The 17,678-nt window shown below is 36.6% G+C and overlaps 2 protein-coding genes across 3 annotated transcripts in view; one reads left to right on the top strand and one right to left on the bottom strand.

Annotated features, from left to right (window-relative positions):
- Window positions 1-17,678, top strand: part of LOC143031926 (uncharacterized) — a 493,007-nt gene that overhangs the window by 56,247 nt on the left and 419,082 nt on the right. The window lies entirely within an intron of this gene.
- LOC143031924 (uncharacterized) overlaps window positions 10,267-17,678 on the bottom strand; it is a 73,426-nt gene continuing 66,014 nt past the window's right edge. For both annotated transcript variants that reach the window (XM_076196296.1, XM_076196298.1), the window contains exon 3: window positions 10,267-11,972. In XM_076196296.1, the coding sequence (XP_076052411.1) occupies window positions 10,300-11,592 (1,293 nt within the window). In that variant the 5' untranslated portion in view covers window positions 11,593-11,972 and the 3' untranslated portion in view covers window positions 10,267-10,299. The remainder of the gene's footprint in view (window positions 11,973-17,678) is intronic.

Genomic DNA, 17,678 nt, shown 5'->3' with positions numbered 1-17,678 from the left:
ACAAACTCTAACTATACTTAAAAAGTTATAGACAGAGTTTGATTAAATTTTGTGGAAAGGTGTAGCAGTGTGTCGGTGAGGAAAGTTGAAAAACGGGGTTTCGCTTACGAAGTTTTAATGTAAGCGGATATCAACAAACAAGCGACGTCTAGAACGTCTTCGTCTCAGTAACTTAACAAAAACAAAAGATGTCTACATAGGATTCAATTAGATACACACGACTAAAAGTGCTGTATAGGATCTAAACCTATTACAAAGTACAAAACATATGAGAATCACATATATAAGGAATCTACAGCACCAGTATACAATTCTTTAACACCATTTTCATGTATATAAAAATAATAGTAAGATAATTAATCTCAATTTACCACATCCCTTTTCCCTTATTGAAAAAGGAGTATCCATATGAACATAACTGAAACATTTATCTTTATAACACCACAATTATAGATTCAATCTATCAGGTGGTTTCACAACTCTGCTAGATCTTCTAACTGGTTGTGGACTTGGTACATTCACTGCATTATCATCATTATCAACATTTACAGAGGAATTTTCATCAGCCTTATCGATTACTTCTGAACTATTAGGACAGTGTCCTTGACCTGAAGAATACATAGTCACAAAAGGTTTACTGCTACCCAAGTTGTCTTTACGTACAGTGTCATTACTGGAAACAGTTGGTGTATATCTAGGCATAAGTTGATCAGAATGTCTTTTCCAAACAATGTTTCCAAAATCTTTTAACATCACTTTGTAGTTTCTCACACCTAGAACTTCAATTACTTTCCCTTCCAACCATGAATGACCTTTGCCATAATTCTTTACAAAAACAGCATCATCAATCTTATATTCAGACTTCTCAAACTTACATTCTTTTTCCAAAACCTTTTCCTTCTTATTTTGTGGTTTAATTTTCTCAATTATACCTCTGAAGTTTCTGTTAAACATTAGCTCAGCTGGAGCTTTACCTGTGGAACAATGAATTGAACGTCTGTAGTTATACAAAAATCTACAAATTCTGGTTCTGATATCACCTTCCTTAAATTTACTTAATCCTTCCTTGAAAGTTTTTACAGCTCTCTCAGCTAAACCATTAGATGATGGGTTATATGGGGCTGGTGTCATATGTTTTATTCCATTCCTTTCAAAGAAAGTCTCCATTTCCTCAGATACAAATGATGAGGCATTATCTGAAACTACAATGTCAGGTAACCCAAAATTACAAAAAGTTTTTCTCAGCATAGAAATTGTTACTGTAGATGTTGTTGACTTTGTTACATGAACATCCATAAATTTTGAGTGTGAATCCACAATCACTAAGAAATAACTTTCATTGATTGGGCCTGCATAGTCCATATGGAGTCTACACCAAGACTTACCCGTCTCAGGCCATGATAAGGTAACTTCCTGAGAACCTTGAAATTTTTTAAAACAAATTGAACAAGCTTTAGTAACCTCAGATATATCTTGATCTAACTTAGGCCACCATATCCAATTCCTGGCTTCAGCCTTCATAGCACTGATACCATTATGACCTACATGCAGCTGTGAAAGTACACTACTTCTTAATTCAGCTGGTATAACTACTCTATTCCTAAATAGCAACACATCTTCATATATACTTAAATCTGCTTTAACTGCTGCATATTCAGAAATAACAGGATTATCAATCCACCCAAATTTAACACATTGGAAAACCTTCCTCAAAACAGGATCACTCTTTGTCATAACCTTAACCCTTTCATAGGAAATATTTTGATCTTCCAAATTTTAAACTAAATTCACATATTCCGCAGGTGTATGTGAGTCTAAAACAGAATCTGATACAGGCAAACGGCTCAGGGTATCTGCTACAATGTTTTGTTTGCCTGATTTAAAACACAATTGGTAATCATACTGGGATAACAATAATGCCCAACGCTGTACTCTTGCGTTTGCATTGACAGGAATCTGTTTCTCACTACCAAATAAACCAAGTAGAGGTTTGTGATCTGTACGGAGCACAAACTTACGTCCAAGCAAAAAATATTTAAACTTAGTTACCGCGTACACTAACGCTAGAGCTTCTTTGTCCAACTGAGAATAATTTAGCTCAGCAGCAGACAGCTTTTTACTTGCAAAGTAAACTGGTCTTGGACTACCATTCATTTCTTGAATTAACACACATCCTACTCCTACTGGTGAAGCATCTACTTCAACAATAACATCATGTTCACCATCAAAATTGGCTAGTAAATCAGTTGACTAACTCTTCCTTAACAGTCATAAATGCTTTTGCTTCAACAGAAGACCACTTAAATTTTGCATTTTTCTTCAGTAAATCATACAGAGGTGCTAATACACTTGAAAAATTTCTTACAAACCTACAATAGTATGTGACTAGACCCAAAAATGACTGAACTTCACCTACAGACTTTGGTATAGGTGCTTCTAAAATAGCAGCAAGTTTCCTTGGTGAAGGTTTTATGCCATCACCTGAAATGACATATCCTAAGTATTCTAAGGAATTGGTATTCAGAACAGTTTTCTTTTTGTTAATAGCAACATTATGTTTCTGAAATACCTTCAACACTTTATCTAATCTCATATCATGTTCCTCTTTAGTCTCTCCTCCGACTAATATGTCATCTAAGAAGGCAACTACTCCATCTATATTCATCAATACTTGGGATATCAATCTTTGGAAAATGGCAGGAGATGATGCAAGTCCAAAGGGTAATCTTTTATATTTAAAAAGACCTTTATGAGTATTAATTACTAGCAATTCTTGACTCTCATCATCTACTGGCACCTGTAAGTAAGCATCTTTTAAATCAATCTTTGAGAATATCTTGCTTTTCCCAACAACAGCAAGGATTTCATCAACTTTAGGCAAAGGGTACTGGTCACATGAAATACATTTGTTCAATGCCTTGAAATCTACACAGATACGCATTGACTTTTTGTCAGCTTTTAACACTGGTACAATTGGAGCTGCCCAAGTACTAGAATGTACTGGTTCAATGATATTGTTATCAACTAACTCTTCTAAAGCATCTTCTACCAATTTTCTGTAGTGGTAGGGCACAGGCCTTGCTTTTTTCCAACTAGGCACAGCACCGCTCTTTAGGTGTACCTTTGCTACAACACATGAAATTGGCAATCTAGAATCAGCTGAAAAATTATCTAATTGTACCTGGGAATCTAAAACATTAACTCCTTCCTCTATACCTGTGAGTGCAATACCAATTTTAGGCATTAAATCTCTTCCACATAAGTTAGAGTTATTAGATTCAACTACATACAAACTTTGAATTACATTGTGACCATTATAAAATATATTTGCATAAACCTTACCCAAAACATGCAAATCATTATTACCATAAGCCTTCAAAATTTTATCACTAGGCTCTAGAGATAAATTTAATTTCTTAACCCAATGTAAGGTTAGGGTAGACACACTGGCACCACAGTCAATTTCATACGGCACATTATGACCTTCAATATTTATATCAACCTTGTTTCTCACTGGCAAAACCTTACCTACAACACTGTGTATAGGTTCATGAGAAATATCAACACTAACCACTTCTGGAATGCTAGGTCGATCCACTAAATGTAACAATTGGTTATCATCACTACCAGTATCTCTCTCTTCCTGAGAAATTCCCTCGAAAACCATATTAGTTTTCTTTTTTCCAAACGTCTTCTTGTTGGTAAATTTTCCAAAAGATCCTTTCTGGGCACTGTGTGGCTTACCAGACACAGTCTTATCAAAACGGCACACTCGTTTTAGGTGTCCTCTCGTGTTACAAACTGAACAAGTTAGGTGCTTAAACCTACAGTTCTCACTTTTATGTGGATACCCGCAATGCTTACAACTTTCTTTTTTCTGACTATTAACATATTCAGAACTAACCCCCACTTTCCTCACTTCAGTAGTTGGGAGCTTTTCTCCAACGAAAGCTTTTTCCAAATTTAAAATTTTCTCTAAGGTGTCCGTTGAAGACATAGTTTGTAAATCCAAATTCTCTGCAACTAAGTTCGGGAAATACACTTCAGTTTCAATAGCCATAAACAGTTGGTCTCTCACTCGGGCGTCGAATAAGGTCCCAAAGTTGCAATCTTTGGCTAGACTTTTCAAGTCTGCATACAAGTCTCTTAAACTTTCAACAGATTTTTTCTTTCTGTTTTGAAATTTAATCAAACTCCGATGATAGCTCGGTTTAACCTTGTAATGTGCTTCTAAAAGCTTCACTAAATCATTATAGTCTTTCTCATGTGGCAAATTAGGTGAAGTGAGCGAAGCTAGCGTGCTGTACGTTTCACTTCCTAATGATACTAATAAAGAATTTTTCTTCTTGTTATCATCAGTGACTCCATTGTATGCAAAATGAGCTTGCAGCATACTAAGCCATATCTCCCACTTAATCTTATTGGGGTCAAAACAGTCAATCTTACCTGAGTTATTTGCCATTGTAATTCTACTTGTATTAAATCCAGTTTCCTATTGAAACAATTGATTCGTAGCCTGCTACACTATTTACGAATCCAGAGTGGCCAGGACAGTTCCGATGGGGTGAATGGGTGAGTATATCTTCATCCTTCGATTTCTCCACCATCAGTTGGAAAGGCAGCTATTTCTGTCTTCTAAAACTGAAATCGGTCCTTTGGCTCACTAAATCCACAAATCCTCATCGCCACTGTAGCAGTGTGTCGGTGAGGAAAGTTGAAAAACGGGGTTTCGCTTACGAAGTTTTAATGTAAGCGGATATCAACAAACAAGCGACGTCTAGAACGTCTTCGTCTCAGTAACTTAACAAAAACAAAAGATGTCTACATAGGATTCAATTAGATACACACGACTAAAAGTGCTGTATAGGATCTAAACCTATTACAAAGTACAAAACATATGAGAATCACATATATAAGGAATCTACAGCACCAGTATACAATTCTTTAACACCATTTTCATGTATATAAAAATAATAGTAAGATAATTAATCTCAATTTACCACAAAAGGCATGTCTTAGACCAGAGGTGGGGAACCTGCGGCCTTCCGGGCCATCAAGTGCGGCCTTTGATATACATATTTTTTTTTAAAAGACCTTGAATATTTTTTAAGTCTGAAATCACTGCACACCTGAAACTTATAATATAATAGGGATAAAATAATTGAAAAAAATTGTTCAGTGCGGCCTATGTGGGACGATGAATTGTACGGTGGCCTTCATGCACAAAAAGGTTCCCCACCCCTGTCTTAGACTAAGAAATAAGTTAATAGATTTTGAAGCAGATTCGGATATGTATGAGGATCAATTTTTTTTTTTGTATCCCTGGCATGTATAGTATACGAATATAATTAATTTTATACAAAGTGGACCCTGCTATCATTTACTGTAAAATGTGGGCATAATCATCTTTTTTCGATTTTGTGACTCTTGACACTGGTATGTGTTCTCTAAGTGCCATCTAGTGTAATATTTCATTGTGCATTAGAAATACCTCCTAAATTTGGCCTTCTATAAATAAGATAAATGATTAGGGATATATATATTTTGGCACTGATTTTCTATATCAAGAGTCCTTTGTGTGACAATGACAGAGCTGACAGAAACATTTAATATGTATTTTATATTCATATATATGTGTATATATATATATATATATATATATAAGCCCGTAAGGAACAATTACATTTAACCTAGCTTTAAAAATAACTATATATAAAAACAAGGCCAGTGCTAATTCTCAATATTAATTCCACCTTCTGACTTCTTATTTCTCCTCTTGCGTTTTTGGCATTCACCCACTCTTTATACACATTATCTAAATTTATTGAACTTCCAAATAATTTGTAGTTTTTCACTTATATAAACATATCCAAATGAAATTTTCCTAAATGTTGTCACAGTCTGCACTAGAGACAAGAAAGGCTCCTCCAATATCCATCAACTTTTCCAAGTCTCAGAACTTCATTCTGAAGAGCAACTAATACCATTTTTTTTTTTTTTTTAATTTTAAATAATCTTGTATCTAATTTTTCTTGCAACATCAAACTAAATATTTCTGTAGCATCAGCAAGAAAATCATGATAGTCAAGACAAAGGGCAGTACCATGTCCACTACCAAATGAAAAATCACATTGACCATTCTTGTACCTCATCCTCAGGGAAACTGTCCTGTAAATGGGTGGAACATTTTTCATGATTTCATCCAGCCATTCTTCACTTGCAGTTCTTTTTCACTTCATACCCTTTGCTTCATTTGAATCTGACGAGATACACCAGTTCTATGCAATTCTGTTTTCTGTATATATATTTTTTACATTTGTGAATTTAAAAATAGCTACAGATTACAGAATACAACCATGTCTGTGTGTACTATTTACCGAACACAGTTGTTGCCTTGTTTTACTTCCTGTTGCTCACTTTTAAAATACAAAGTTGGGATGGGTCTTTCTAACAGCTCCCTTTCATCTTGATTATTATGATTTTTGCTTTGGCATTGTTTCAGTGTTCCTCTATTATCCAGATATCTCTACTATTTCAATGACTTGTAGTAGCCATTTTTTCATCAGCATATTCTTTGCTCCTTTTGTTATTCTTGAAATGTGGGTTTCTGCGGGAAATTACAGTGATTTCCTTTTCCAAATGGAATTTGAAACATAAAAAACACATTGGGATTGTATCAAGTATTCAGACTTTTTTATTTGAGTGTACAAAACTAATAACATCTTTCTTGATTTATTTCATTGGATTGAACTAGTACTGGTGATGTATAACTGCTGAACATACAAAAGATATCAAAACTATGTGTAAAACTATGAAATTGTACACTTATATTTCAAAGGTCATTGACAGATTCTCAAAATCACATTCTTTTTGTTTTGAATTCATTGTTATGAAATTAAAGGATTAGTATCTTTAATCAGAATATTTTAATTCTATTTTCAAAACCTTGTGCACACTTTTATCCTTTGTACATTAGTTGTGAAATGTGTGCACAAACACATGCACAAATCTTACAGGGAATATTTTTCATCACACAGATCACACTGGAATGGCTTCTTTCCTGTATGAGTCACCATGTGATGACTGAGACCTCTTTTGAGAGAAAGCACAATGACACAGGTCACAGTGGAAAGGCTACTGTCCTGTATTTACCTAGTTGTATTTTATAGGAAGAGAGCTATGCTCATAGTGACCCACTATTGTATCTTTCAGCATCCAGTTTGATCTTAAATTCTTGTATAGTTTTTGCACTGTTTCTTGATTCAGTTTGTTTCAGATATCTATCACTCCGTGTGGGAAGTTATTCTTTTTCAGATCTCTTCTGTAACTATCCTTTTTAAAAAAAAAAATTCATGTCCTCTGGTTTTTCTTCTATCCTACTTTAATGTCAACTCTATCAAGGACTTCCATCCCTTTCATAGTTCTGTATATGGTTAGCAGGTCTCCTCTTTCTCTTCTTTGTTTCAGGGTAGGTAGTTCAAGTTTGTCTGATCTTTGTTCATATGTCAAATTGGAGAGTGTTGGTGCCACCTTTGTTGTTGCTCTTTGAACTCTTTCTAATTTCTTTATGTTCTTTTTCATACTAGGTGTCCATAGTGTCACAACATACTCCAATATAACTAATATTTTCTTAACCATTTCCTCATTGATTTTAATAAACTGAAAGTTTCTCCAAATAATTTGTTGATAATATTTGTCTGGTGTCATGTCATTGCTGATAGTCACTCCTAGGTCCCTTTCCGAGTTGACTTTTTTCATTTCTTTTGTACCAATTTTGTATTGCCCTGATATTCTGTTTGTGCTTTTTCCAAATTCCATTATACTACATTTCTTGATGTTGAAATTCACTTCACTCTTTTGGCCTCATTTCCAGATTTTGTCCAGGTATTCTTCTAATGATTTGCAATTTTCCTCAGTACTTACTCTCTTCAGTAGTTTTGCATCATCTGCAAAGAAGTTTATATAACATCCACACCTTCATCCATGTCATTTATATATATATATGGCAAACATTATTGGAGCCAATACAGCTTTGTGGGACTCTACTTATTATTTCTTCCTAATTTGAGTTCTTGTCTCCTGAGTACCACCCTCACTTTTCTCCCTTTCAAGAAATATTTCATCCATTCCAATAACTTTCCTTGTACACCTGTTGTCTCAAGTTTCCTTAATAGCTTTTGTAAATCTAGGAAGGCACAATCTGCCCATCCATTCCTTTCTTAAATTATTTCTATTAATCTCGAGTAAAAGCATATTAAGTTTATGGCACATGATCTTCCACTTCTAAATCCAAATTATTTTGAATTTAGTATTTTGTTATCCTCCAAGTGTAATCGATTTACTTTTGATAACCTTTTCACATATTTTTGCTCTAGTATTTGTATGGGAGACCGGTCTATACTTGGGTTTTCTTTGTCTCCTCCTTTGTACATTGGTACAATATTTGCATTTTTCCAATCTTGTGATACTTTTTCATTGGGGGGGACCTGTCTCTCTGTCCTTGCTCCCAATTTTGTGAGTTTTCAATTGTGGGGGGATCACATGATATTTGAGGTGATTCTTTTGTGAGAAAGTTGCAGTGCACAGGAATGGCTTCTCTCCATTATGGGTCCTCATATGCATTGTGAGAGAACCCTTTTGTGAGAAAGTTACATCACACATGTTGCACATGAGAGGCTTCTATCCTGTGTGGGTCCTCATATGCTTTGTGAGAGCCATATCATACAGGAATGGCTTCTCTCCATTGTGGGTCATCATATACTGTCCAAGTCACACTGGATAGGCTTCTCTCCTGTGTGGTAACCCTTTTGTGTGAAAGGAGACTCGCACATGTCACATTGGAAAAGCTTCTTTCTTGTGTGCAAGATTCCCCTTACATGAGAAAGCAGAATCATACATGTCGCATTGGAAAGACTTGCCTCTTGTGTGGGTCCTCATATGATGTGTAAAAGAACCCTTTTGTGAAAAAGTAGAATCACAGAAGTCACAATGGAAAGGCTTCTTTCCTGTGTGGATCATCCTGTGATACTTGAGCTGATTCTTTTCAGAGAAAGCTGCATCACACAGGTTGCTTTTGAATGGCTTCTCTCCAGTGTCGGTTGTCATATGCATTGTGAGAGAACTCTTGTGGGAAAGTAGAACTGTACAGGTCACAGTGGAAAGACTTCTCTCCTGTGCGGGTCCTCATATGCTGTATGAGGGAACCCTTTACGGAGAAAATTGCACAGCTCACACTGGAAAGGCCGCCCATCTGCATGGGTCTTCAAATATTGTGTGAGAACCCTTTACTAAGAAACAAAGACTTCTCTCCTGTGCAGGTCCTCATATGCTGTATGAGGGAACCCTTTACTGAGTAAACAAAGCTGCACAGCTTACACTGGAAAGGCCACCCATCTGCATGGGTCTTCAAATATTGTGTGAGAACCCTTTAACCACTTCAATACGGGACTTAAATCTCGCGGGCAGCAGCCAATGCCAGCCGTACGACGTAACGAAATAATATTCGCATCATAAAATATAGTCGCCGCTTATATCGATCGTTCTCTCTTTCACCCGCGAATTTTGAAAACCACAGAGAATGGGATTTAGGGCGCATTTGGGAGAATGTAAAAACACAGGGGCGACTACAATAAATATAATCAAGACGCCGATATGGCAGCGTCGCGAATCCACTTGCTCCTCATGACGCCTACGTGTGCGGCACCGTATGGAAGGGGTTAATAAGAAACAAGGATTCACAAAGGTCATACTGGAAAGGCTTTTCTCCTGTGTGGATCATGTGTTATTTGAGGTGATTCTTTTCTGAGAAAGCTGCATCGCACAGGTAGCATCACAATGGCTTCTCTCCAGTGTTGGTCCTCATGTGCTTTCTAGAACTCTTTTGTGAGAAACCAGAACCACACAGATCACACTGGAAAGTCTTCTCTCATGCGTAGGCCTCATATGCTTTGTGAGATAACCTTTCATGAGAAAGCAGAATCACACATCATAAAGGAATTGTTTCATTCCTGTGGATCATCACGTGATATTTGAGGTAATTCTTTTGTGAGAAAGCTTCATCACAAAGGTCACACTGGAAAGGCTTCTCTAGTGTGGGTCCTCATATGTTTTGCGAGATGACCCTTATGTGAAAAAGCAGAATCACAGAGGTCACACTGAATAGGCTTCTCTCCTGTGTGGGTTTGAGATTACCCTTTTGTAAGAAATCAAATCCACACAGGTCACACTGGATAGGCTTCTTTTCTGTGTGGATCATCATATACTAGATTACCATTTTGTGAGAAAACAGAATCCCAGAGGTCACACTAGAAAGGCTTCTGTTCTGTGTTTCTTCACATGCTGTATGAGATTATTCTTATATGAGAAAACAGAAACACAAAGGTCACACTGGAAAGGCTTCTCTCCTGTGTGGGTCCTCATATGCCGTGTGAGATTACCCTTCTCTGAGAAAGCGGATTCACACAGGCCACACTGGAAAGGCCTCTCTCCTGTGTGGGTCCTCATATGCTTAGTGAGATGACCCTTTTGTGAGAAAGTAGAATCACACAGGTTACACTGGAAAGGCTTCTCTCCTGTGTGGGTCATTATATGCTTAGTGAGAGAACCCTTTTCTGAGAAAGCAGAATCACACAGGTCACACTGGAAAGGCTTCTCTCCTGTGTGGATCCTCATATGCTGTGTGAGATATTCCTTTCGTGAGAAAAAAGAATCACACAGGTCACAATGGAAAGGCTTCTCTCCTGTGTGGGTCTTCATATGCTGTGTGAGATGACCCTTTTCTGAGAAAGCAGAATCACACAGGTCACACTGGAAAGGCTTCTCTCCTGTGTGGGTCCTCATGTGACGTGCAAGAGCACCCTTTTGTGAGAAAGCAGAATCACACAGGTTACACTGGAAAGGCTTCTCTCCTGTGTGGATCCTCATATGCTGTGTGAGATATTCCTTTCGTGAGAAAAAAGAATCACACAGGTCACACTGGAAAGGCTTCTCTCCTGTATGGGTCTTCATATGCCGTGTGAGATGACCCTTTACTGAGAAAGTAGAATCACACAGGCCACACTGGAAAGGCTTCTCTCCTGTGTGGGTCCTCATGTGACGTGCAAGAGAACCCTTTTGTGAGAAAGCAGAATCACACAGGTTACACTGGAAAGGCTTCTCTCCTGTGTGGATCCTCATATGCTGTGTGAGATATTCCTTTCGTGAGAAAAAAGAATCACACAGGTCACACTGAAAAGGCTTCTCTCCTGTGTGGGTCCTCATATGCTGTGTGAGATATTCCTTTTGTGAGAAAAAAGAATCACACAGGTCACAATGGAAAGGCTTCTCTCCTGTGTGGGTCTTCATATGCTGTGTGAGATGACCCTTTTCTGAGAAAGCAGAATCACACAGGCCACACTGGAAAGGCTTCTCTCCTGCATGGGTCCTCATATGCTGTGTGAGAGAACCCTTTTCTGAGAAAGCAGAAACACACAGGTCACACACAAAAGGCTTCTCTCTTGTGTGCCTCCTTGCATGCTTTATGAGAGGATCCTTTTTTGAGAAAGCTGAATCACACAGGTCACACTGGAAAGGCTTCTCTTCTGTGTGGGCCATCAAGTGATTTTTAAGGTGACAGTTTTGTGTGAAAGCTTTATCTCACAGGTCACACTGGAATGGCTTTTCTCCAATGTGGGTTATCATATGAAATTTGAAGCAATTCTTTTGTCAGAAAGCTACATCACACAGATCATATTGGAGAGGCTTCACTCCTGTGTGGCTCATCGTATGCTTTGTAAGAGAACCCTTTTGTGAAAAGGCACAACTTTACAGGTCACAATGGAAAGGCTTCCCTCCAGTGTGGGTCAACATGTGATATCTAAAATGACTAGTGATATAATTGTGCCACAGATGTCACACTGGGTCCTTTTCATAGTATGGCAAGTATGGAATCTGTAGATAGCTCTTCCAAAGAAGTGGTCATATTTGCCCTCATCCTGAAAAAATGTAATTATATTATTGACATCTATCTCTGAAAGTGTGCAATACATTCTAATAGAATAGTGGAAGTTTTGCGCACAAACTATTTCATACTCAAATTTGTACCTAAACCATTCATACATGCCATGACCTATTATAAAATAGGGTGAAACACTAATAGATATGGAGCTATCATATATTTCATTCTACTTTTTCATTACATATGAGGTGAAAATCATCCTACAGCTACATGCATGCTCATTCCCCCACATCCACAATGACTCAAATTTTGCTAGAGCTTTTTTCATCATGTCATGAGATTTGGAAGTGGGCAATGGCCCAGCTGACCACAACAGTCGTATTTTAATATAACTTCATAGCATACCATGTTTGGGCTCACAAGACCTGAATCTAAACCAACTCAAGGAGGGTTTATTCAGTTCATCTGACTCAAATAAGTGATGCAAGGGACATCGTTTAAGACACACAAACCACAGTTTAGAATGGACGTCTAGAGCGAGCTCTGGAGTGCAGTGCTTCTTCAATAAGTTGGAGGAAACAATTAGGTGGTGTCATTCATACTGGGACAGGGGAGCATTGTCTATCAAGTGACCGTAATGATATGTTAGAGTAAGTTCACTTAGTGGTTAAAATATAAAATGGAGGATGATGAAGGTAGACAAAAATATAGTGAACCAACAAAGAAAAGACTAGAAGTAGGGTTGAATCACCATCAGGTGTCATCCCAAAAAAGAGTTGCAACATGGTAACATCCAAGAGCAGTCAAAGGTATGAAAATATAACATTTTCAGGGTTTCCAAATGTGGAATACTACGGTAGGTAGAGGTATAGATTTGGAAAGGAAAACAAGGTATAAAAATATTCTAAATCAGGCCATTACAGAACTAATAAATGAAATTATAGATCTGGAGGCTGAATACAGGACAATGTATGAGTGAATGAGTTGAAAAAACAAAATGCTGAAACTAACAGGGAGCTTAATCATCTAAAAGAGGAATTAAACACAGTCAAAAGTGAGAATGAAAGAATAAAAAATGAAGATACTAAAAAAAATGAGGCTTTGAAAAAAATAAATAAAAGCATAAATACAAGCAATGACTAAGAAAATTGGAGAATCCATTAAAGAGATAGATCTCCAACAAATCAAAAATCAATGGAAAGTAGAAGCAAACAATCAATGGAAAGTAGAAGCAAACCAAAAAAATTACTTTTAAAGAAATTGTAAATTAAGTGGAAGAAAATGCAAAAGAAACAGTCATTCAAGTAATTAAAGAGAAAGAAAATTGGGCTAGACACATTTGATAAAAAACTGTATAGTAGTTTATAGTATTGAAGAAAACCACATTGTAGCTAGATACTTATGAGAAAAAAGAGAAAGAAAAGCAAAAGAAATTCTGAGAGAGACACAAGAGGAGGGGCAAGAAATGGAAAAGGAAATGGAGGAAGTGCATAGAATAGGACTTTACCCTAAAGACAAAAATAGACCACTATAGATAATAAGGTCTCAAATGATAGCAGAAGTTAAATTACAAGATTATATGGATATAAAAAAGAAATAAGCAATGAGGAAAGAGAGGGAAAAGACACTAAGAAATGAAGCTAATGGAAAAAAAGAGAGAATAACAAGAGACCAAAGTTATTATTATTATTATTATTATTATTTTTTTAAAGAGTACTGGACCTGAGGCTGAGAAAATGGTATATCAAAAAAGGTCAAAGGAAACAAAAAGGAGGAATAAGGAAAAAATTAGAAATAATGTATACTAACATAGATGGCATGATTTCAGGACTAAATTAATTAAATGACTATCTGGCAGAAGAAAAACAGTATATAATGGTAATTGTGGAGATGGCATTACAAGGTCCACTACCACCAATTATTTTGGGACAAAGTCTATATAATCATTGGATAGAAAATAGAGAGGCAAAACAGGGTGGAGGAGTCATGTTTTTGACTAAGAAAGGCTCACATGTGATAAAGTCAACAGAAGGAAATAATAATGTGGTATTGAATGATAAAAATTGAAAACAGTGACATAACAAGTAGAAAATTTGTAGTGATATATGTGCCCCTGAAAACATATTCCTGGACAGAGAGTGACCATTCCAAAATTTTGACACAAAGAATGTATTAAATGAAATATTGAAAGGTGGAGGAAACTTAATAATTATGGGTGACTAACTCTAGAGAAATATGTTAGAAGATGACAGTGAAAGGTGGAGAGGACCTTTGGGGAAAAATACTACTGGGTATGGCCAATGAATACACAATAATTCAATGGGTAAAAGAAAATACCAGAGATAGAGATAATGAAGAACCATCAGGACTAGACTTAATATTTACATCAGAGCCTGAAACTGTGGATAAAATGGAATACAAGGCACCAATTGGGAAGTGACCACATACTTATCAAGTTCAAACTAAAAGAGGAAATTTGGGAAGAAATAGGAAACACAGAAAAGGAAGACTAATGTACAACAAAACAGATTTTGAGAAAATCAGAAAATTCTTTCAAAAAGTGAAGTGGGAAAACTTCTTTAATGAAGTAGATAAATATGTACCAAAACAAACACAGGAAAAGGTGTACATTAAATGCTGGTACAACAGAAAATGTAATGAGGCAAAAGATAGAAGAGACAATGCTTGGAAAAGATGAAAAAAAGAAAAAAATGGATAAGTGACAAGTACATATCAAACTAAGAAATGAATATGTAAAAATATGCAGTGAAGAAAAAATAAACTATGTAAGAATCAACCTAAATTATTCTACAGATATGTATATGGTAAATAAAAAAATAAAAAAGGAAATAGTGAAACTGCATCAAGGGAATGTGGAACATATAGATGTAGAAATGGCTGAAATTATGAACAAACATTTTAAATCTGTATTCACAAAAGAAAATACACACAATTGTGATGAAGGAACGGGAGAAAGATCCCTCCCAATGAAAGAAATAATCGTGACACAGAAAGAAATAAGGGACCAAATAATAAACCTTGATGTCGGAAAATCACACGGTCTGGACAGAATTGCAAATTGGATACTAAAAGAATGTATAGATGAACTAACAGACAAAATATACAAAATAATAGATTGCTCACTCAAAGAAGGAAAGGTACCATAAGATTGGAAAAATGACAATCAATATTGTGCCAATATATAAAGGAGACAAGGAAGACCCAACAAACTGTAGATCAGTCTCCCTTACAAGCACTATAGCTAAAATACGTGAAAAAGTTATCAAAAGTAGATGGACTAAACATTTGGAAGAAAACAATATTCTGAATACAAAATAATTTGGCTTTAGACAAGGAAGATCGTGTGCCACAAAATTGATTTGTTTTCATTCAAGGTTAATATAATGCAAGAAAGGGATGGGTGGGCAGATTGTGCTTTCCTGGATTTACAAAAGGCATTTGATAAAGTACCACACAAAAAGCTATTAAGAAATCTTGAAATAACAGGTGTACAAGGAAAGTTATTGAAATAAGGGTGGCACTTAGATATAAAAACCGATAAGGCTCAGTATTAGCTCTAATAATGTTTGCTATATATAAATGACATGGATGAAGGTGTAGAAAGTTATATGAACTCCTTTTCAGATGATGCAAAACTACTAAAGAAAGTATGTACAGAAAAAGACTGTGAATCACTACAGAGAGACCTGGACAGTCTGGAAATGGAACCAAAAGTGTGAAGTGAACTTCAACATAAAAAAATATAGTATAATAGAGATTGGAAAATAAAAAAAGAATATCAGGACAATAAAAAATTGGTACAAAGGAAGTAAAAAAGTTAGCTCAGAAAAGGACCTAGGAGTAGTTATTAACAAAGACAAGTATATAAACAAAACACCTACAACTTACTAAGATGAAGTAATAGCTAAAAAAAATATTAGTCACACTGATAAGACCAAGATCAGAGTACACTGCTACACTATGGACATCCAGCACAAAAAAGAATATAAGGAAATTAGAAAGAACACAAAGAGCAAGACAAAGATGGCACCAACACTTTCAAAAATTGACATACAAACAAAGATTGTCTAAACCAACCCTGGAACAAATAAGGGAAAGACATGTATTGGCCCTTTAATGAATTGTGGAAGGCATGGAAGTCCTTGTCAGAGAAGACTTATTAAAGTGGGATAAAAGAAAAGCAAAAGGGCATGAAAAGAAACTCGAAAAAGATAGTTACAGAAGAAATCTGGAAAAAAAAAAATAGTTTTCCGCACAGAGTGGTGGATGTCTGGAACAAATTGGATGAAAAAATAGTGTGTACAAAAACCATACAAGAATTTAGGAACAAACTAAATGCTGTGAGATACAAAGACAGGTCACTACAAGCATAGCTCCCCTTCCCGTATAATACAACTAGGTAAATAGGTGAGAGTGGGGGGAATATCAAATCATTTTTTGGTGGAAAGTAAATTGAGAGTGGAGAATAGGTGGAGAAAGAGGTAAAGGGCAGAAGGTAGGGAGGTACTTAGAGTGAATTGCTTAAATGAGAGAAAAAAAAAAGGAGAATGAGTATAAGAAGCTGAGAGAGGAGTGGGAGGGAGTAAAGGATAGAGTAGAACTAAGCGGGGAGGAGGAATGGGGATGGTTTCAGGGAGTCATAAGGTGTGCAAAGATGGTGTGTGACACAAGGAGGGCAGGAGGACAAAGAAGGAAGGGTAGTGAGTGGTGGGATGAGGAAGCAAAAAAGGGTGTAGAGGAGAAGAAGCAGACATTCATTGATTGGCTACAAATTAGGACGAGGGAATCGTATGAGAGGTACAAAGTAAAGAGAAGGGAAGTTAAGCATAAGATAAAGGAAGCAAAGAGGAGAGCAGATGTGAAATGGAGTAAGAGTATGACAGAAAATTTTGAAAGCAATAAAAAGATGTTTTGGAAGGAAATTAAAAGAGGAAGAGGAGGCAAATCAAGTAGAGAAAAGGTTAAAAGGTGCAGATGGAGAGATGATATTGGAAGATAATGCAGTGAGAGGAAGGTGGGCAGAGTATTATAGGGAGTTGCTAAATATGAAGGAGGATAGGGAGGGAAAGGTAGGTGCAGTGGGAAGTGCTAAGAAAATGAGAGTGATGAGTGAGGAAAATGAAAGAGAAATAGGGAAGGATGAAGTAAAAGCAGCTGTTAAGATGATGAGAGCAGGTAAGGCACCTGGGCTGGATGGATGCCATGTAGAATGATTGAAAGGATTAGGAGAGGAACAGAGGGAGTAATTAGTGAGGAACAGTGTGGGTTTAGGACAGGTAAGGGTTGTGTAGATAAGATTTTTGTGGTAAGACAGATATGTGAGAAAGCTATAGGAAAAGATAAGGATGTTTTGGGGGTATTTATAAATCTGGAAAAGGCTTACAACAGGATAGACAGGAAGGCACTGTGAGAGGCACTGCAGATATATGGGACAGGAGGAAAGCTGTTAAGAGCAGTCAAGATTTTTTATGCAAGCAAAAGCACTTGTGTTAGGATAAGAAATGGAGAGTGAATAGTTTGAAGTAAAGGTGGGACTTCATCAGGAATGTGTTATGTTGCCCTGGCTGTTCAATCTTTACATGGATGGGATGGTGCAAGAGGTGAAGGCAAGGGTAGTGGGTCAGGGGTTGGAGATAGTTAAAGAAAATGGAGCAAAGTGGGAGGTGAGCCAGTTGTTGTTTGCGGACGACACTGCGCTTGTAGCAGGATCAGAGGAGGTATT

The sequence above is a fragment of the Oratosquilla oratoria genome, chromosome 12, assembly GCF_046742065.1.
Source record: "Oratosquilla oratoria isolate Oo_2021 chromosome 12, ASM4674206v1, whole genome shotgun sequence".
In the NCBI taxonomy this organism is placed as follows: domain Eukaryota; kingdom Metazoa; phylum Arthropoda; class Malacostraca; order Stomatopoda; family Squillidae; genus Oratosquilla; species Oratosquilla oratoria.
Note: the sequence above shows the minus strand (reverse complement) of the source record. Positions and strands in the feature narration are given on the sequence as shown.